General features: G+C 35.4%; 2 protein-coding genes and 1 non-coding gene across 3 annotated transcripts; 1 reads left to right on the top strand and 2 right to left on the bottom strand.

Annotated features, from left to right (window-relative positions):
• Nucleotides 1-4,326: 4,326 nt before the first annotated feature.
• LOC133670385 (F-box/kelch-repeat protein At3g06240-like) lies at nucleotides 4,327-5,592 on the bottom strand. The gene has a single exon (XM_062090873.1). It carries the CDS (start codon nucleotides 5,551-5,553, stop codon nucleotides 4,468-4,470), a length of 1,086 nt encoding a protein of 361 aa, XP_061946857.1. The 5' UTR covers nucleotides 5,554-5,592; the 3' UTR covers nucleotides 4,327-4,467.
• A 2,904-nt stretch (nucleotides 5,593-8,496) lies between these two features.
• Nucleotides 8,497-8,570, bottom strand: TRNAV-AAC (transfer RNA valine (anticodon AAC)). Its single transcript has one exon. It is a non-coding gene; the product is annotated as a tRNA-Val (tRNA).
• A 164-nt stretch (nucleotides 8,571-8,734) lies between these two features.
• Nucleotides 8,735-22,020, top strand: LOC133671216 (beta-galactosidase 9). Its single transcript, XM_062091899.1, has 19 exons — nucleotides 8,735-9,031; nucleotides 9,400-9,495; nucleotides 9,597-9,709; nucleotides 10,211-10,277; nucleotides 11,009-11,101; nucleotides 11,616-11,759; nucleotides 11,989-12,077; nucleotides 12,822-12,927; nucleotides 13,330-13,417; nucleotides 13,587-13,708; nucleotides 15,130-15,333; nucleotides 15,996-16,225; nucleotides 16,654-16,769; nucleotides 17,572-17,669; nucleotides 18,893-19,003; nucleotides 19,693-19,803; nucleotides 20,106-20,311; nucleotides 20,480-20,828; nucleotides 21,596-22,020. The coding sequence occupies exons 1-19, from the start codon at nucleotides 8,837-8,839 to the stop codon at nucleotides 21,731-21,733; spliced, it is 2,676 nt and encodes an 891-aa protein (XP_061947883.1). The 5' UTR covers nucleotides 8,735-8,836; the 3' UTR covers nucleotides 21,734-22,020.
• The last annotated feature ends 233 nt before the right edge of the window (nucleotides 22,021-22,253 follow it).

The following is a 22,253-nucleotide window of genomic DNA, read 5'->3' as shown; positions in this document are numbered from 1 at the left end:
CTACTGAGGTAGAGTGAGGAGCGGGACGATGGAGAGGCCTGGAGTAGGGAGATGTGGTGAGAAAAAAAAACGACTAACTGGATAAGAATATGGGGTGGCTTGTTTAAAACATATAGGGAAGACGACTTTGCTTTGGCTTCAAGAGGAAGAGCGGGTTGGTGGTGGCTTAGGGATGAGAGGATATGAGTGTTCTGTGTGCAGTGGGGGCCGGTCTGGTTGGTTCTTTTCTCTGCCAAAAAAATAGAGAGACCACATGAGATGGAAGGGGCGGCCGGAAGAAGAGAAAAGTTAGGGGCTCTTTGGTTGACTCTCGGAGCCAAGATCCCCCGAGCCAGGAGATAGGTTTAAGTTTTTATGTTTGTCGCACGTGTGCGGCTTCATGGCGATCGTCCACTACTCAAGGAAAATTGTAAAGGTTTATATGGCAAATATGGGGAGACAAGAAATTCTTTTCTTTTATCAGTGGAAAATTTGAATCGGAGTCGCCACCTAGTATTATGGTCACTAGGAACCCTAACTGGTCTCAGAGATTGGGTACAGAGACTAGTTGTGTAAAGGCAATGTATTAGCACCCCAACTACGCCTTACCTAAGGTAGGCTGCATTGTTTTAATGTCTGATAAAATATATGGTCTTATTGCGTTTTCTAATTGTTGGCCTGTCTAAGGTTCGAGAAAAGCCTTTCTTAATAAGGAGGTTCTTATCTTAATGGGGTAAAACCTAACCGTTCTAGCGTCCAAACAAAAAGAATTTAATATCCGAAATACATATTACGTATAATGTCGTACCCCGGATACTAAAGACAAACAAAATAAATTTTTTGTTGTTTTTGAAATTTTGGCTAATGTTCTCTTGACTTTAATAAACTGGTTAGTCCTAAATTGCAATTTTGATTTAAAAATCAATGCAATTGCATCCCTGTCAAAAATCAAACAGCGGCCCTAAAGTTGGCCGCCTTTTTTACTTTGGTCCTTGGTCTTGAATTTATGCAATTTGCCCTCATTTGATCAATAAACTTCTAATTTCTTCAAATTGGCCCCTGATTCAGTTTAATTACAACCCCTCTATTTACGCGCGTTATTCATTTTGGTCCTTGGTTTCAGATTTCTTCAATTAAGTCCCTAATTGGCCATCAAATTTCAATATTTATGCAATTAAACCCCTGATTTGACCAAATTAACTCTAAAAAATTATAATTTGACCCCAGAACTTTAATTTCTTCCAATTAAAGCCTAAATTGACTTCAAAATAAATTTTTCTTGCAATCAAACCCTCCATAAATTCAATTAAACCTTCAATAAAATTTAATTGAGTCCATAAATATCTGATTTTGGACTTTTCTTTCTTAAATTGAATTTTCTTTGTCAACATGACTGTCATTAGTCAACAAAATACTGTCAAATTTCAATCTTTGTATATTTGAACCTCCTCAACTAATTTTTGACTATTTTCTAAGCGTTCTGGCATCCTTTTTTCACTGTTATATTTTTAATAATATTCTTTTGATATTTTTTGTATTTTTTTTAAGAGAGAAAAAAATGTGAATTGGGGAATAACACAAAAATGGGTTTTGACAAGGTTCTTTTCTCCCTCCCAAATTTTTATCCGCCCTCCCCTCCTTTTTTTACTGTAGACTGGTATTTATAGGAGAAGTGTGGCTTGGCCACAATCACACTGGTCCCTCAACTCTTTTTTTTTTGTATTTATTTAAAAAACAAATAATACCAACGTTGACTCAATAAGAAAAATCAGTGATTGTAAAATTTACACGTTAAAAGTTGAACGCGTTCAAAATACCCTTGAAAATTTAAATTCTTTTGAGATGACGTTGAAAATGCTGAAAACGATGCAAATATATCAAAAATATATTTTTTGGGGGTTTCATTGTTTTTTGTGCTATTTTTGGTGTTTTCTGAAAATTTATCAAAAACATAGGTAAGAAATTAGGTAGAAACAACAATAGTAATAACAAAACTAACTTCATAATATAATTTGATTATCTTAATACAAAAGTTAATACAAATTTGTAGTTGTGAAGCACTAACTAGATATAAAAAAAAGGTATTAATTACAACCAAAAGAACATGTTCTGAAAGTCCAACAAAAGCAGTCTGCTAACAAGCTATAAGCCTGAAAAAGATAAATAACGAGAGGGTGAGTTCAACAACTCAGTGAGTAGATAATGTTTAATACATACATGAGGTAATACAATAATGAGAAACATATATACAAATATGGCTTTAGGTTCTTATAGGAAAGTTTCTTAAATAGGCCATAACAAGAATATCATAAGGTAAAACTCGTTAGAAAATCAAAATGCAATGAGCATGAGGCTCCGTATTATGAGATAATTAGTCCACACAGGTTGGTGACTCCCCTAACTAACTAGGGTTTCAGAGATACGATGTGCACAAAGACTAATATTACCCTGTTAGCATGAGTATTCTGATTGGCATACCATAGGTTCATATCATAATCAAACAAACATATTTATATCTCAATGCTCAACTCATAACATCAATCAAATGAGGAGCTATCAATTCAGAAGTTAATTCAAAAGTATATAATGGCTCATATCAAAAATTCAGATTCAACAATTGATCATGCTTTATCGTAACAAAGGATAATAATCAACATATATATTATCAAGAAGTATGATCCAATTCATATTAATAATTCAAATATTTATACATGCATATGAAAAGTTATCTACTCACCTAAATCAAAAGCAAACAAAACTCAAAAGTAAATACCAAAGGAAATCATATTGATATCCCGCAGGTAAAATATTAAGATTATCTGAATACAAAAGGAGACATATTAAAAAACGACTTGAAAAGAATGTAAAATCTATTTAATACAATTAACTAAGGGTCTAACCATCTTATGTGTTTTTTTTAACCAAGCTAGTCATTTTTTCTAAAAACCCAAAAATTAAATGGTTTTCCCAAAATTTAATTAAAAAAAAATTATAAAATTTAATAATAATTCACCAAATAAACCTCAATTATTCATTAAATCAATTTTCTGAAATTTATCAGATTTTTAGGGGTCAAATTGTAATTTTATCAAATTGGAGGGTCAAACTGAAAATATCATAAATTCATAACTATACAGGAATTTTATCAATAATTCATCCTCAATTTTATCCAAAATTTCGAATTATGCTATAGGGATCACTCTGGAATTTTATCAGATTTTTAGGGGTTAAATTATAATTTTATCAAATTAGAGAATTAAACTGAAAATGTCATAAATTCTCTGGGGCAAATTCTTATCTAGTTGTGGCAGACCAATATCTGATTGCTCAAATTCACCCGCAAGCCAACTACATCAATTCCTCTGCATATTTCTCTCCTGGGGGTAATTTAAAACATACCTGCACAGCTATATATATGTAAGCAAAACTAATAAAAGTGTGTGGATATTTTCATTCCTGCACACTAGTAACTTCTCATCATGTAACTTGGCAAATTGAGGATCGGAGATTGATGACCACCACCATGACTTGCACACAAACTTGAATTTTGCAAGGGAATTGCCTGGTAAGAAGGTGAAAATGTAAAAAAATGATGTCTCGAGGGAGTTTGGACATGTCTATTCAACTGGATGTTGGTTTCTTTAGCAACTTTTCCAGGAAAATGCATTTTAAGATTAAATAATGAAAGTATTACTAAGAAATAGTTTTCATCTTTTAATTAGAAGCTTCACTTTTCTTATGAATATACTGTTTCCTCATTGACCTGGTCATGTTTCGAGAGGGAAGGTGTAAACTGAAACCGCAAGAGGGGGATAAAGCCATTTGACTTCTTCTCGTACAAATGAGCTCTGCCATTGGCATCCCTTTCAATGATCAAGCGTTAGACTAATATGAGATGATTGGCTGATAGAGTAGGCATCGATAGAAAATTCTATCAGTAAAACTGTTAAATGTAGCAGTGAGGTAGCAGGTATATTTCAATTTACAGACACAGCAACCTCAAAAAAGGGAAACATGTGGATATAGAAACTGGCAAGCTAAGATTCCCAAACAACAGGCCTCATGTATATTGAAATGTTTGTACAGCCACGCTAAAGCTGGGATATTTTTCTCCTTGTTGTGTCGGGATTTAGGCTCGTGTTCTGCAATATATATCTTCATAGCCATCACAGGCACCTTCAAGATCTATACAGTGAGGTCTGGTTGAAAGGATGATTCTCTAGTACTTACCTCTATTGCAGCGCCATAGGCACCAGACAGGCACGAAACTAATATAATTCACTGTAAAACCAAGTGGCTAACTACAACACATAGTAGGCAGGCAATCAATCAGCATTGCATGCACTAGAAGAAACAGTGTTCTAAAATTAATTAACCTATAAAAGAGGAGGACAAAAATGTAACAAAAACAAAAAGGAATTAATAGAAAAGGTCTGGTTCTTAACTTTATTTTGCTGGATCATATTCTTAAGATTCTAGATTCTGATATTAGCATAGTGAAACCAGACTTTCTGTATATATTGCCGATTCATAAAATGGATCACCATCATTCTCTACCTTTATTAACTTTTTTGCATCTTCTACTGGGTGGTACAGTGTCAATATCCCTGGACTTCCATGATTGTCTAACAGAACTTCCCCTTTCTTTGTCAACCACATCTCTGATGAATAACAATCTAGACATAGTTTGTCAACTGGGACGGCAAACAATCTTCTCCATGATGTCTTGACACCGTATTCACTTGCTAACCATGCTTCAAAATAGCTTCCAGATGGTTGTAGTGTGCCAAAAACACATAAGCAATTTCCTGAGATGCTCAAAACTGCTGTATAAAAATGATTTGGAAGTGGCAAAGCCTCCATGAATTTCTCTTTTTCTATATCAAATGGAACAATAACATCCAAATGATGAGCAGCATCACTTTCTTGCTTCCCTAGCCAAAGCAGAGCTCCATTCCAAAATTCTCCATAGTAACTTCCCAAGGTGATACCAGGAAGGCTGCCTTGAACTGTTCTCCATGTATTGGTTTTCAATGTGAAGACTTCAACCATAATTTGATCAGAGCGAGTACTGGCAGTAGCTGAAGAGGCAATTACCATTTTGTAATCATCAGTAGAGGAATCATAACCAAGTCCAGTCCAGAAATCTTTGTGCAGAGAAGAACTTGGTCCTGACAATTTCTTGGACTCTCTAGTTGATGGATTCCATAAGACCACACTATCAACTTCATTAAGTATACATACTATGCCATCACAAGATCCCAGAAATAATCCAACAGCGAAGGAGTCGTTATGACTCTCTGCGTTAGGATAAGGAAGCTTAACTAATGTATTGCCATTATCACCATCACTAGCTGCTTCAAAGTCTACAGAATAAAGAGGATCAGCAGCAATGAGGAGCCTTTGACGGTTAATGTTCTCGTCTTCATGTGCCCTTTTGAGATGCAACTTGGCAAATTGAGGATCGGAGATTAATAACCGCCATGATCTGCACACACACTTGAATCTTATAAGGGACTTGGCTGGTAAACAGGTGAGAATATCAACAATGATTTCTTGGGGGAGTTTTGACATGGCTATTCAACTTGATTTTGGTTTCCTTACAGTTGTTTGAGGAGGATTTATCTAGAATAATGAAAGCATTATTAAGCAATGGCTTTCAGCTATATCTGAAGTAGAAGTTTGACCTTTCCTATGAGTAAAAAACAATTTGACTTGACCTATGAATGAACCAGTCAATACTGATGGCCTTCTTGTAGTTCTAGATTGAGGCTAGTAGTTAGTTGAATAGGTCATCGGACCAGGACTAATAATAATAATAATAATAATAATAATAATAATAATAAACTAATAATAATAATAGTTTAATTGGTCAGGTTCTAAATTTGTTTTATAAAACTCACTAGTTCGAGTTTCACAAACCTTGAGATTATAGAAGGTTTACATGGTCGTTAATTTTAGGACCTGTAGATTAGTTGAGATGCGCGCAAGTTAATCCGGACACCCACATTAATTAAAATAATAATAATAATAATATTGCAAGGAATTTTCTGCTCCATTTTATTTCTGCAACAGTTTAGTCAGAAAATTACAAGATTAGAGAAAACTGGAAGGTCATCATGGAAAGTGAGGTAGTGTACTGTCATTTTGTTGTTGTTGTTATCAGTGTTTTAAAACCTGGCCCGGCCCGGCGGGTCGACCCGGGACCCGGCCGACCCGGGTCTGTGGCCGGGCCGGGTCTAAGAAAAAACAGGCTGGGAATTGGCCCAGTCAGACCCGGTCGACCCAGGACTCGGACGGACCGGTCACCCCCGGCTGAGACCCTGGTTTATTTTTTTTATATACTCATGACCAAAACGACATCGTTTTGGCCTTTTACAATTAAAAGGCCAAAACGAGAAGAGCAGAGGAACGAACGCAGAAGTGAGAAGACCTAATTAATTTCAAGAAATCTTCAAACCCATTTTAGTCGCGAAGAAAAGCAGAGGAACAAAAGACTCTTAAATCCTTGATCACCGTTTCAAATCTGAGAATAAGGTTAGATGAGTGTTACTTGTTTCTTTCTTCTTTCGCTATCCTCTGTTTCAAATTAAAACATCTTTTAAATATTCTTCCCTCTGTTGAACTTGCAGGAGAGCTTTGCTATAGTATAACAGTGGCATCGATTCTTCCCTCAATTGACTCATTTGCTTTGAACTGGCAGGCTTGCAACTCCATAGGTATGTATCTCATTTTCTCTGTTCTTTTATTTTTCTGTGACTTCAAATGGTCAAAGACTTGAACTTTGTTGTGAATATTTCGTTCGTTTTGCTTCTACTTCTGCAATTAATTGTTATTGCTTTTGCCCTCTGTTGTCCCTGTTCGTTTGCTTCTGCTTCTGTTAATGCTCACTAATTTGCTGTTAATTTTGTTACTATTCTACTTAAGTTGAATTTGATGTCCCTGTTCGTTTGCTTTTGCTTCTGTTAATGCTCACCAATTCTGTTTATTTGACTTGCAACTGTAAGTGTATGTGTTCACATGGTTATAGAAGCGTAGACTTTCTTTTTCAACCGAGACTGATTTTTCACTACTGTAAGCGTAGGTTTTTTTTTTGGGTCGACCCGGGTCAACCCATCTGACCCGTGACCCAATCACTTGACCGGGTCGATGACCGGGTCGGATTTCAAAACTATGGTTGTTATTATATAGTTGTGTAGGTGTTTGAAGCAGTCAAAACTCAATGGGTCCAATTATATATGTTATACAAAAGGTAATGGAAATTTCAAAGGTTCTCGCTAAACTATTTTTTTAGGAGAGTTTTTGAAAAGGCTGTTTTAAAGTGTGTTTATGGTTGTTTTTTAAAATAAATTTTACTTGAAAATATATCAAAATAATATTTTATATTTCATGGAAGAAACATTGCTCGGTGTCAAATATTGTCATGCTACATCATCGACTATAAAGAAAAAAAAAGAAGTATCTTGTATTCAATTCTATTCATTGTATTTGAAGATTATGTAATAACTAGTTAGATTTATATAATAGACCAAATTTTTTCTAGCATAAAAAATATTTAAGTGATGTCAATATTTTTTTAAAAATAAGAATAATCTAATATTTGGGTAACTGAAAAAGACCACATGCACCGTTAGAGCATCGATCTAGAAAACAAACTAAACAAAATATCATGAAATGAATATCTAATGCTTACATTCAATCAAGTAATTTAATTTAATTTTTTTAAAAAGCTAAATTCAATAAAACAAAAAAGAAAAACTAAATAACTCATGTCATTTTTAAAAGTACTAACTCTCATAAAAAACAAAAACAAAATTTAATTTTCAATTAAATATATATCGAATGAAAAAAGAGTCTAGATTAACCCGCTAACCTGAATCGTGTATTTGAAAGAGGCTATACGCACCGTCAGAACACCAACTCGAAAAGCTAACTAAACAAATACTATAAAGTGAGCACTTAATGCTTACATTCAATCAATTAATTTAATTTAATTAAAAAACTAAATTCATTTAAAAAAAACTAAATTTAATAAAGACAAAGCAAACTCTAGTGAACTTTTTAATCTCGAGTTAATTTATCAAATCCGTAACCTATTAAATCATAGATTCATGTTCAATTAAAAAACTTAATACCCAACCAATTTAATGTTAATGGATAAATTTAAAAAATAAATATCAATTTTAAAATATTTTCAAGAAATAATAATAATAATAAAATTTTATAGGAAAATACTCATCCCTCCTCGAACTCTCATTTAGCAACACTCGTTAAGACAATGATTAAGTGTTTTATCTCTATTAAAAGGATGAAGTTGTAAAAAAATTTAATTAAAAAAACCATCTCAAATATATATATAAAAAAACAATCAAAATAAAAATAATATGAAATCTAAATAAATTGGGCGTAGGACTTTGCAATAATAGGCTGGGCCAGAAAATGATCTCCGTTGGTTATTGTGCACGTCAACCATTGTTACTTTCCAAATCATGAAAAAGGTGTTTGACATAAAACAATTGGCGTCGCCCGGGTTCGAACCGGAGACCTTCAGTGTGTTAGACTGACGTGATAACCAACTACACCACGACACCTCGTTTAGACCATTTCCCCTAATAATATGTAATTAATATTATAGATTAAGATAAATAGAAAGATGGATAAGCTGTCACTACCTTCTGATCGTTAGTTAGTTTGTCATTGCCAACGTGTCACCGTAATCCACACTCCAAAGTACAACGTCCGAAAGATCGTTCTTCCTTTCTACTACACTCCAATTTTCAACTTCCTGTAAGCTATAACCTTCTGCTCTGCTCATCACTCCTTCCCTCAAAAAAATAAAATAAAAATAAAAAAAACAATGATTTCTTCTTCAAGACTTCAAATGTCCTTCTTTCAATTTCTCTCTTTTCATCTAATTATCCAATTCACCCTCATATCTTCCAACTTTTTCGAACCGTTCAATGTTACTTACGATCACCGTGCTCTCATCATCGACGGCCGCCGCCGCATACTCAATTCCGCCGGAATCCACTATCCTCGCGCCACTCCCGAGGTATACCGTAAACTGTCTCTTCTCTTTCGCTATGTTGCTTCAAAATTCTGTGTTTCAACGAGGTTAATTCTTAATTATACACTGATGAGATAAATTAAGGCTATTTTAATGCTACCTGACCTAGAATTTGAGAATAAAAAGTAATTTTATAAGAGAGTTTGGAGATTCTTCGTTTTAATGTTGAAAGAGAGAAAAGAACAAAAAACAAAAAACAAATGTGCGTTACAGGAGAAATTGATAAATAAATGTGCGATGATGCGTGCGTGCGTGCTTCTGTTAATTTTGTATTAGCTAATTTGTTCTTGTTTAATTGTTTATTTATTCAAGTTGTCAGATTATTAAAGTGTGTGTTTTTCGCGTAATATCAGATGTGGCCTGATTTGATTGCAAAAAGTAAGGAAGGTGGAGCAGATGTGGTTCAAACTTATGTATTTTGGGGCGGGCATGAGCCAGTTAAAGGACAGGTGAATCTGGTTGATTGTTTATGACAGTTTCCAGTTTGTTTGTAATTTTATCACTTTGTGTGAAACTTGATATTAAATGGTTTTGTTATTTTCTTGGACAGTATTACTTTGAAGGGAGATATGATCTTGTAAAGTTTGTGAAGCTAGTGGGTGAAAGTGGACTCTATCTTCATCTTCGCATAGGCCCTTATGTTTGTGCCGAGTGGAATTTCGGGTCTCACCTTTCTTTTTCATTTTTTTTTTAAATTGAAGGCCTTTTTTTTTCTTTTATTTATTTTGCCTCTTTGGTATCATGCTCGTTTTATTTTTTTAGTATTCTTTTTTGATTCCCATCGTCTACTAGATGCTTTGCAGATAAGATAGTGCATAAAAACTTAAAATGCGTACTTCTTTTTTTGAGCATCAAGATGATGGTGTTGCATTGATGCTGATGTGTGTAAGATAGAAAATTTTAATTCTTGTCCGAAAAAAAAAAGAGGAATAAGAAAACAAAGATATTTATGAGTAAATGAAGTGACAAACTATTGAGAGATGTAATGCACATTTCCTCAACTCAATGCAAGAAAACCTTGATGGCATGCTCAATTTTCAACATAGGAAAGGCTGGGGGGGGTGTCATTTCACTGGATAGAAAATAGTAGTGTAATGCAAAGGATGGTCATTTTTGTTAAAAACTTAAATTGATTTATGCTGTTATTTGACAAACATATTGCAGGGGCTTCCCAGTGTGGTTGCGAGATGTCCCCGGCGTAGTCTTTAGAACAGATAATGCTCCTTTTAAGGTACATTGGAGCTATGAGCATCTATACTGCAGATTTATGTTGCTTCTTTAAACTGAATATGAGATATCACAGTTCCTTAAACTTGCATCAAATGTATCCTTTATTGTCATGTTTTAAGCATTTAAGATCTCCAGTGGTAATGCATATTTGGTGATGTCATTGGAGTATCATACAAATATCAGCAGCTTTGATCATAGAGCCTTGTACTACCTTTGCTACTTGCCCTTTGCATTCTCAAGCATCATTTTGCCACAGGAGTATCATAAAAATATCAGCAAACTCCATCATAAAAATGCAGGGCAAACATTTTTTCCCTGTGCTTTCCTTTCATTATTTTTCCTTTAATGTCAACCATGTGCCTTTACCCATGTACATGCCTTTTGACTCACGCAACACCAAATTATCCAATAATTCATTGACCTTCTATTGTCTCCTCTTTACTAACTAATCTTTGAGGGATCTATTTTTGCAGTTTCTAAACCTTTAACTAATTTCTTATTATCTTCTTTTTTTATTTAACCTCTACCTAATCCCTGGAAAGTTATTATTATTTCTTTGGACTATTTATATGGGCCACATGTACCCCAACTTAGTGAAAGAATCTTGTTAGATGGAGGATTGTAAATAATATCCTCGTGCTAACAGTAAAATTGTTGAAATGGAGCCACGAGTCTTAGATTGTAGAGGTTAGCATAACATGCTGATGCTGATGATACCTGTATCATTTACAGGAAGAGATGCAGAAGTTTGTTACAAAGATAGTAGATCTGATGAGAGAGGAAATGCTATTATCTTGGCAAGGTGGTCCAATCATCATGTTCCAGGTTGTATACAATTTTGAGTTTCTTTGTCCAATCTTTTTAGCTTTTAGAGTAATGTTGTTCTATTTTGGATTAGTTCTGTGGTTTGATTTTGCTTATAAGAATCACGGAGGGGGGGATTGGAATTACATTCTCAGACTGTTTTAATTCACACATATCTTTCATCTCATTGAGATGAAGAATCTGGCACGATAAATGGATATTGCCTAAGAGGTGATATCTCATTCCTGCCAGTGGGCAGTATTTTTGTTCTCAGGTACTGTGAGAGAAACATGACATGAATGGGAGGAAGGTGGGATTGTTGGGTTGGCGGGTGGGGGTTGGGCGGGCAGGCTTTGGAGGCCATTATTTCCAGCTATGAAACTTATTGTGACTATTGGCACAAATTCCAGCAGACATAATACAGTCTGGGGATTTGGATCAATCATGTTAAATTCAGTTCTTGCTCAATACGATGCTCCCAAAAACTATAGTGGTTTTTTAATTAACATGTGATAACTAACAATTTTTTTGACAGATTGAAAACGAATATGGGAATATTGAGCACTCATTTGGCCAGGGAGGGAACGAATACATGAAATGGGCTGCTGGAATGGCTTTAGCACTTGACGCTGGGGTTCCATGGGTGATGTGCAAGCAAACTGATGCTCCAGAAAACATTGTAAGGACTCATCACCTAAGGATTGCTACAGCAGTAAATTTCTTTAAATTATATTTCTTAGTGATATAAATAATGCTCAAGCTTTTTGGTCAGGAACAGTAAAAGGAGAATCTGAAATTATTGAAATCAACTGGTTTATCCAGTTTTGAGACTTGATAATCTGAAGGCTAAAAGATTTTGAATTGTTAATTTCCAGTCATCTTATATTTTTTTTTTTACTTTTACGCAGATAGATGCATGCAATGGATACTATTGTGATGGTTTTAAACCAAATTCCCCTAAGAAACCAATATTTTGGACCGAAGATTGGGATGGATGGTATGGCCAAGCCTTACGATTCAATTTAGCACAATATGGAAATTAATTTGTTTCATGTCATATTTTTTTTGTGTTTTTGACTTGGAAGATTTGTTATTTATAAATACCATGACATGTATGACTAGAATCAAATATTGAGGCAGGCTGATGAGTTGTGCAGTATACACTGGTTAAAAACCTATGGTCAGTGAAATGATAAGAATACATATGCTACAGATTCACAATGGAAGGCCAACCTTTGTTGCGGTGAAATATTTCCTTGCATTGTGCATAAATGGGAGGATGTAACCTTAAGTGTCGTTTTGGGCTTCTGAGCTTATATGCTTATTAAGAGTAGAGTTCTTGACTAAGAAATAATAACCAAGTAAACTTTGTGTTCATTTCTCTTTTGTTCTTTTCTTTTCTTTTCTTTTGTTCTATTTTTTTGGTGGTGGGGATAGGGTGCACTGATGAAGTGGAATTTATGATTTAGATGAGACTTGATAAATGCTGTTTTCCACCACAATCAAACCCCACAAAACAGCTCTCTCTTAGGGTGTGGGTCACATTGTAGTCTAAAATGTGCTTGCAGAGATAATTTGATTTCATATCTTGAGGCATGCTAAACTTGTGCATGTTTGTGTTTCATATCATTGCTAATTCAAACTGTTTTCATTTCAAAACCCATCACTTTTTCCAGCTTCACTTCGTAAATGCTGCTAAAGTTTATGGGTAGTGTTAATCATTTTAGGTTGGTTTTTCTAGGTATACAACTTGGGGTGGAAGATTGCCTCACAGGCCTGTTGAAGACCTTGCCTTTGCTGTTGCACGCTTTTTTCAACGTGGAGGGAGTTTCCAGAATTATTATATGGTAAAGTATATTACTGAAATGACTGCTAATTTAGACTTTCCAAAACTTGCATGGAAAAGTAGAAGTCTGTAGAAAATGCTATGGGAACCCATTATGCAATGCAATTTGTTGGAAAGTGTTCAATTCAGGGGCCAAACTTGAATTCCTTTGGCAGTGGGTCTGAAAAAGATATATGAGTGGGAGTGACTCTTAAGTTCTGAACTGCCAAAGCATCAGTGAATGCTTTCTATGATCTAGGAGTCATTTCCTAGCAATAGTTGTTAACCAGCGATTTCCATGATTTTTTTCAGTAATAGGCATCATGATGTATGTCAACTATATCTTTAGGTTAAAAGATTAGAAATCATTGTCCCCATTGATGTGCACCTGCTGCATCTTGATAAGTTTCCTGCTTGGCTGCAGTATTTTGGTGGAACAAACTTCGGCCGGACTTCTGGGGGTCCATTCTATATAACTAGTTATGACTATGATGCTCCAATTGATGAATATGGTAGGTGAAAGTAATTCAGAGAACTGAGTTAATCATTGGGCAACTGTTTTTTCACTGAGGCTGTAGTAACTTGCCTTAGTTGCATATAAATCCATTGTGCACGCTAAACAATAAATATTAATCTTCTTATCACAGCTAAATTAATGAACCCGTTTTGCTCTTCTTCTAGGTTTGTTGAGCGAGCCCAAGTGGGGGCATTTGAAAGATTTGCATGCTGCCATAAAGCTTTGTGAACCTGCTCTAGTTGCTGCAGATTCAGCTCAGTATATAAAACTGGGACCAAAACAAGAGGTTTGTGTTGTATTTTCTTTGGTTTTTCACATGAATAGTTTTAGGTTGTTATTTCCATGGATTGATATGGTCACACCATTTCTGAGCGAAATAAATAAATAAAGATGAATAGGTCTTGTTTTGGCATGACTGATGGAGCTCCTTTAGTTTGCAACTTGTGATGCCCACAATTGCATTAATTTGATGGCATTGGTTTCAATATGCACTAATTCAGAAAGTTGGGGAGAAAAAGTGTCCTGATTCTTCTGGTATTGTCTCAATTGCCTTTGCAATTGATCAACAATCAAATGTAGATTGTTGTTCTAGATCAATTGCAAAGGTAACTGAGACAATCAAATGTAGAACTAAGGGAACAATTGAAGGAAAAAGATAGAAAAGGGATAGACCTAAATTCTTATGACATAAATAATTACGAAATTCTGAAATTAATAAAATGACAAATAAATCCATGGATTTATTTATGGCATCAGTGAGTCTTCTTAAACATATCCCATATAATATTTTATCACACAGTAAGCCTTATTAACACACTTTCTTCCTACCTAAGGGAGTTAAGATTCTATCATCATTTAAAATCTTTCTCAAAAACCTAAATACAGGATTTCTCTTCACGTGGAGTTGTCAGGTGGATGTTATTCTCATTGCTGCCTTCAAACCTAATGATTTTCCATTCTTTAGAATCGTTTTCCAAAGCCTGAATACAGGATTCTTCTTCATGTCAGAGTTGTCTAGTGGATGGTATTCTCATTGCTGTCTTCAACCCTTGTACCTACCTCATCTATGTTACTATATGTGGAAGATGCATAAGAAATACCAGGTATCAGCTTCACCAGCATCATCACCTTCACCATTTTAGACCTGATCCAACAGATCCCTGTGAAACAAGCATCACCATTTCTAACACTATTCCCGCTAGCACCTGCCCTTGTATTTTCAAGTCAATGTAGTATCTTAGAAGGTGAGGAGATCTTAAGTTTAACCTCCACCTAGGGAAGGATGGTGCAATTTACCCTTGGAAATCTCATGAATATATGGATGTTGCATGGATTTTGAATGATTCTATTTTGTTTAGGGCTGCATTAGATGAATCGACATGAGGACATATTTTGAAACAGTTATCCTACAAGCCAGAAATGAGATCTATCTGAAATCCCAGCATTGTCCGACTCCAAATTCATGTTAACAAAAACAAAATGCTTTTGAGAAAATATTGTGAACTCCTTAACTCATGCCAACCATTTGAAGCTTGAAGTGTTTAGATAAATAGAGCTACCAAATCATTCTTTGCTCTGAACGAAGAACCTTTGCCATTTTTCCATTTTGCATGTGATTTGGTGTGATCTCTACGCTACTATACTGGCAGTTTTACTTGTTTTGTCTAGTCAAAGGTTTTGAGCTTTATTGAACAAAAAACTATTCAGGCACATGTGTACGGTGGAAGTCTAAGCATTCAAAGCATGAATTTCTCTCAGTATGGAAGTCAAAGCAAGTGCTCTGCATTTCTTGCTAATATTGATGAACATCAAGCAGCTACTGTGAGATTCCTTGGTCAATCATTTACTTTACCTCCATGGTCAGTGAGTATATTACCAGACTGCAGAAATACTGTCTTCAACACTGCCAAGGTTTGGTTCTTATATTTAGGATAATGCATACATTTGGGAAATTAGGCACTTGTCTGAAATCTACATATGATTCACTCTTGTGTGGACACTTGTAAATGTATTTTGCCTATATTTGCTATATGTTCGCTAGACATTTTAATGCACCAGTCCTATAACTTCACATCTATACTCTCCTGTGCTTGGGAATGTTTGTTCTTTTCGCAAGTTGTACAATTCCATGCTGAAGTCAAATCACGCTCATAAAAAATCTGAAGTTTACAGTCCATCATAAATTTGATCTGAATAATTTATGCAAAGGAATGCCTTTGAAACTAAATATTGTTATAGCTCTTGTACAACGTTTCACCAAAAAAACAAATTGCAAAATGAAAAAGTTTGAAATCTTTCTCAAGTTAGCTGTTTACTTGTCCAGATAATTGCATCCTTCTGGATAGAAGCATTTGGCTCACTCTGCCCCCGCTCCAAACACCAAGAAATTCCATTTTTATTATTGTGAAAACCCTGACATCCATCCCTTTCTATGTTTTTTTAAGAATATTTTATATGACTCTACTTTATGAGATTTTAGGTTTTTTTACCTTTATATTTTTGAACAAAGATGTCTGGTAGATGTTTGAAGCTGTTCTTCTTTTAATTCTTTCCTTTCCCCCCCATAAAATCAGGTTGCAGCACAGACTCATATCAAGACTGTGGAGTTTGTTTTGCCTCTTTCAAACAGTTCTCTACTTCCACAATTCATTGTTCAGACTGAAGATTCTCCACAATCAACATCCTGGCTGACTGCCAAAGAGCCAATTACTTTGTGGAGTGAGGAGAATTTTACTGTGAAAGGCATATTGGAGCATTTGAATGTGACAAAGGATGAATCTGACTATCTGTGGTATTTCACAAGGTGCATCATTGTGTCTTGAATATGGATGTAAAAGTATTATTCTTTGTAGAAAACAAAGAAATGTAGTATGCTGGACATGATATATAATTTGTTGTGTTAATAGAGCTATGCATTTCATTTGTCCCATACAGTTACTGTAAGTAACATATAACAAGGCTTTAGCAAGCTGAAATCTAAAATAAATTTACCATGACCGGTCTGTGTTGTCGTTCCACAACTTGTTTAAAAAAACTAGATCTAGTTATTCGGGTGAATTCAGTCAACATTTAGCATCATAAGGAATTCAATGTTTACGAATGAGCTTTCAATGCTTGAGTTCTATCACCTTAGGTTGTTAATTGAACGCATTGTGTACTTAACAGGTTCATTTTTTTTATAGTTTTCATGTAATTAATGCCTGCTCAATTAAATGCTTTTGTGAAATGCAGAATATATGTTTCTGATGATGACATTGCATTTTGGGAGAAAAATAAAGTCAGCCCTGCAGTTTCAATAGATAGCATGCGTGATGTGTTGCGTGTATTTATCAATGGCCAGCTTACAGGTATTGTCTTGTATTATCCTTCATATATAAGTGCATCCATCTACATAACCATGAGTGTGTTTGTATTTTTTTTTCCTTTTGTTCGCTTCATTTCTTCTTTGTTCTTTCTATGTTGTTTCATCCTAGCGGTGAAGTTCTGCAAACTCAGCCAGGAAATGTTTTCCAAGAGTATAAATGATTTTATAATAAACCCTAGCTGTCCTTATTTAATAGACTAGTTGATGTATGTTTTCGAGGAAACTGTTAAGAATGCATTTGAAGCATAGGAAGAATGTGTAGCCTATCAAAACTCTGTTCTTTAATGACCCATTTTTAAATCATTGATTATTTGTTTCATTTATGAAAAGGGGGATTCAGTGGTTAAACATAGGCTGAAAGAGATTGAAATTCATTTAAGATATTTTTCCTGATTTGTTGGAAGTTGTTCTGGAGCATTATATTTTCCTAATCATAACATGGTTATTGGGAAAAGGTGAAATAAATTGCACTTTTTTCAGGGAAACTGACTCCAGCTTGTGTGGTTTTTGTAGCAAAGTCATGGGTGTTAGATTTACTTTTGCATCAATTCTACCAGAAATCCTCACCAAGATTGAATGCAATATTTTCTTGCAAATTAGAGATGTTTCATGAAATTTTGTAGGTTCCTGCCTGCTACAGCATTTTTATGACTGCTTCTTCGAGTAAAAAGAAAAATTATTGCTTTCTATCATAGGCACTGCGTATAATGCTTGCCATCTTTATATTCTCAATCCTAACCTGTTATTTTCTAACATTGATGCTGGAATATCTCGTGGAAGTTAAGGCAGTGTGGTTGGTCATTGGGTCAAGGTGGTCCAGCCAGTTCAGTTTCAGAAAGGATACAATGAGTTAGTGTTGTTGTCTCAGACAGTTGGATTGCAGGTAAAATATCCTGTATCTTCTTGCCAATATTCGGTTATTGTATTCCATTAATTGTGTAGACCAATTGTTTTCTTGAAGATGCTTTATGGCCTATTGGTTTAGCCTGCCTCATTGGTGCTATTACAGGAAACAATGATGACATCCCTGAAATATTTTACCTCACAATTAGATGTTTGCAATTGTTTTGCTCTTCTAGAATGACTGTAGGAAAATGGAAGGGCTTATATCATGAAGAAGAAGAGAAATGAAGGCATTGTTTCTCACCTCTACATAGAAAATATTTCATTTGTTTCTTAATTTCCTGAAAATAGGTTAAATTATTTTCCTAGAAAAAACACAAGGAATCTAGTTTTATGTCACTCGTAGTTCTATGAGGAGATCAAAGGTAAGGAAGTGTTTAACGGTGGTAGTCTTGAGGAACTAGCACTTTGTGTTCAATTAGCTTAATTAGTTCTTAATAAGGAGATTATTTGAGATTCAGCTGGAAAATGTTTCAAAATGAAAAATTATTAATGAACTTTAAGCTGCAAGATTACTAAAAAAATCTCCCTTATGCCCCAAAAGTCAGACCAGGTGTTCGTTGATGAGCTTCAAGCTGCCATAGGTGTTCTTCCATGCTATCATCGTCTTTTGGGATTTCCGTGTTTCTTACTTTTTGTTCTTCATGGGAGAAAAGCACTTCTCCCCCTTTTTTGCTCTGATTAAAAGCTGGGACATTTGAAGCTTGAACCTCTTAATGAATATTGTTTTATTTGACAAATCTGAGCTTTTCCAATCCTTATATCTCCTTTTAACTCATGGAGATTATATTTTAGAGCTGTGACTTTCTGTTTACTTTTTCTTACTCCCAGGTAAGGGGCAGATTAAATTTGGGATTTCCACATTTTTCCACATATATACTACGTGGCATGTAAAATATCTTAAAATTACCTACCTTAATTGGATTGATATTACAGACACACTACCTAGTTTGTGATTTGTGAATATGAATTCTCTGTTCTCTCCTCAGTTATTGGCTTTGATTCCTTGTGAGTTGTAAATTTTGAGCAGAACAGATTATGTTGGATTGTAATGGCAGATGATAGGCTCGCTCAGTTGCTTTTGTAGCATCTTAGTTAACTTGTTTTTTAGCTGCACATCGAGTTTTGTATGTTACCTGTCTCCTTAGGTCTGGTATTAATAATTCCATATACTCTGCCCTATGATTTAAATTGATGATACAGAATTACGGTGCCTTCTTAGAAAGAGATGGAGCAGGCTTTAAAGGTCAAATTAAGCTTACTGGATTTAAAAATGGGGATATAGACCTCTCAAACTTATCATGGACTTACCAGGTATGTTTTGATGATTTTGTTCGACATTCTGTAGTTTCATTTTGCAAATGAAAGAAAACATGTATTTGGTAAATTTCTTACGATACTTTTTGTTATTTGTTTGATTTTAAAACTACTTGGATTACTAGGCAACTGAAATTCTTGCTGTTATCTGCTAAGTTGCCCCTGTAGCAAAAGGTTTGTTCATCAAGTTCTAAAATCTTATGGAATATGAGTGGTTCTAGAGTGTCAGTCAGCATGTCCACATGTTATACAAGGCAAAGACATGGCTGAGGGAAGTCAATTGCTTATGTTGATGTCTTGATCTTAGAAAAATACGATCCATGTCTAACTGCTGGGGTCTGGCATCCTTGGTTCTCAACTGAAATACTGAAATAGAATCCTGTGTGTATTTTGACTATAATACTGCAGTTAAAATAAGTGAGTTTGATGGAGAAATATGAAGCAGCAGAACATACATGGATGTGCAGTTAAAAGGAAAGCACCAATGCATTACCTTTAGTACATCAAAACTAAATGGAGACTTTGATACTCACAGTGGCACAAATTTTAAATCATGTGGCTCGTGCTCCTTTCTGTCAATTATGTTATTTTCCACATCTGATTTGATTCTTTAGTTCTGGCAACAAAGTGCACGATGTTTTCTCTCTCCTAAAGGTAGAAGACTGAGTTGTTTATTTCTTCTAAAGGTTGGGCTTAAGGGTGAGTTCCTTAAAGTTTACAGCACAGGCGATAATGAAAAGTTTGAATGGTCTGAATTGGCAGTTGATGCTACTCCATCCACATTTACCTGGTATAAGGTAAGGCTAATATCTTATGGTATTCGACCATGAAAGCTATTATGTAGAACATTTGTAAGTTAATTTCTTTACTGATTTTGCTTATAGAGGATTGGATAAACTGATTGTTGGTCCCATTTTTTCTAGTACTGTAAATATTAATATAAAATATTAATTAGTTAAGTCGAAGTTGGTATTCACAAGTGATTAACAAATATCCTCAATGGTAGGAACACACACACACACAGCTGATGCTGATTACATAATGTCATGCATCTTACTCTTAGTCTAAAATAGTATTTTTTTTCTCTCAATTCATGAAGACATTCTTCGATGCACCATCCGGGGTTGACCCAGTTGCTCTTGATTTGGGAAGCATGGGAAAGGGCCAGGCATGGGTCAATGGTCACCACATAGGAAGATACTGGACAGTGATTTCTCCAAAAGATGGATGTGGAAGTTGTGATTATCGTGGAGCCTACAGTTCTGGAAAGTGTAGAACAAATTGTGGCAATCCTACTCAAACCTGGTAACTTTTCCTCAGACATGCTGTGTATCAGTTTGTGTGTATGTGCATGATGGAGCTACGCTTGCTTCCCTTGTATAAATTATTTACCATGTTTTGCTTCTACAATTTGACAATAGCAACGAAAAATCATGGTTTTAATGTCATGTGCTGTTATTGGTTTGTGTCCAGGTACCATGTCCCTCGGGCATGGTTAGAGGCATCAAATAATCTACTTGTCGTGTTTGAGGAAACAGGAGGGAATCCATTTGAGATTTCAGTTAAGTTACGGTCAGCAAAAGTGATTTGTGCTCAAGTGTCAGAGTCCCATTATCCACCTCTCAGGAAGTGGTCCCGGGCAGATTTAACTGGTGGGAATATATCACGCAATGATATGACACCAGAAATGCACTTGAAGTGTCAAGATGGGCATATAATGTCCTCAATAGAATTTGCTAGCTATGGAACTCCTAACGGTAGCTGCCAGAAGTTTTCTAGGGGCAACTGCCATGCCTCCAATTCTTCTTCTGTGGTCACTGAGGTAAACATACCAACACAACTTTTTGAACCCGATTATTCTAAATGTCTAGCTCTTTTGGTGCTGAGAATATGTATTGAAGAACACAAGCACACGACAGCTACTTCATGGTAGATATTTCTGTGCAAGGTATAAAATTGGAATTTTCAAACTTGGTCATGAATGTTAAGCATCTAGTTGACTGTTGTCCTTGAGTGGCATAAAACTTGAAATTCTTAGAACTGCATGTCGAGGTGTTTAAACAGTTAGAAAGGAGGACACAGTGAGTGCCAACACTTGAACGGTATGTATTTCACTCTCTATCCATTGATTTATTTGGCTGAAGTTCACCTTCCTGTTCTTCTTTGTGGGAACAACATAACTTATTTTCCTTGTATAAATAAATGAAATTTCTTGGATTGGTATTTTGCCCGTATTCATAAGCGAGCGGGGGGAAATTTTAAAATGTGCCTTTAGAGCACTCGTCAATAAAATCGTGTTTGAAAATTTAAAAAATCTCTTACACCTTTATCTTTCCATAAATCTCAGGCCAGTGGATTTTCCAATAACCAGAAATAGGATAACTGTTGATAAGTAATCTCTTGACATATTTCCCTAAGAGCATGTGTTAGATGAACCCTTAGAAGAAACATTCTTCATTGTATAGCTTTGGGAATTCCATAAGACATGCAAAATGGACTGCATGGACTAGAAAATTTCACATTTTAATGATAAATTGTCTTTCCGGTGGTCTGTCTCTGCGATTTTATCTTTTTATTCCTTTCATGCAGGCTTGCCAGGGGAAAAATAAGTGTGATATTGCGATTTCGAATGCTGTATTTGGAGACCCATGCCGCGGGGTTATCAAGACACTGGCCGTTGAGGCAAGATGCATCTCATCATCAAATATTGGTTACTCTCGCTACTGAAGTCCCAAGCCTCTGGCATATTTGACAATCTAAAGCATCCGACCGGGATGTCTGGCATTTTTAAACTTAATCCAAACCTGCCTACATTTTCTGAGTGAGCTGACAGCAAACTGCTTTATGTCATGGCTACAGGCTTGTCATGCCAGACGCCATGCTACTTTCTGGTCCTTCGTCTAAGGCTTGTATGAAGTCATTTTATATGTAAATAAGCTATACACAAAGTTGAATAATGTTTTAAAAATCCTGGTTTTGGAATGGGAATTAGAAATCTGGGTCTTATTGAATAACTTGATAGTTGGCAGACCCTACACATTAGATGTGAACAAACATTTTAAAAAAGAAAACCATGGAAGATTCACTGTGGACCTAGAGAGAATTCCCTATTCACCAAAACAGTTGTGTCAATTCATGCTTTTTTTTTTTGGATTATTGTGGAGTGTCCGGGCTAGCTTGCGCGCACCACGACTATTCCCCATGGCCCACTGAGCATCCTGCAAGTCCAGTGAGCAGGTAAGGCACC

This window comes from Populus nigra, chromosome 13 (assembly GCF_951802175.1).
Source record: "Populus nigra chromosome 13, ddPopNigr1.1, whole genome shotgun sequence".
In the NCBI taxonomy this organism is placed as follows: Eukaryota; Viridiplantae; Streptophyta; class Magnoliopsida; order Malpighiales; family Salicaceae; genus Populus; species Populus nigra.
Note: the sequence above shows the minus strand (reverse complement) of the source record. Positions and strands in the feature narration are given on the sequence as shown.

Bases quoted from the DNA above. Each gene is read 5' to 3' on its own strand.
- LOC133671216 (XM_062091899.1), top strand. From the start codon at position 8,837: ATGATTTCTTCTTCAAGACTTCAAATGTCCTTCTTTCAATTTCTCTCT. The intron at 9,496-9,596 runs GTGAATCTGGTT...TTTCTTGGACAG, and splicing joins ATGAGCCAGTTAAAGGACAG to TATTACTTTGAAGGGAGATA. The intron at 16,226-16,653 runs GTGCATCATTGT...TGTGAAATGCAG, and splicing joins TATCTGTGGTATTTCACAAG to AATATATGTTTCTGATGATG.
- LOC133670385 (XM_062090873.1), bottom strand. From the start codon at position 5,553: ATGTCAAAACTCCCCCAAGAAATCATTGTTGATATTCTCACCTGTTTA.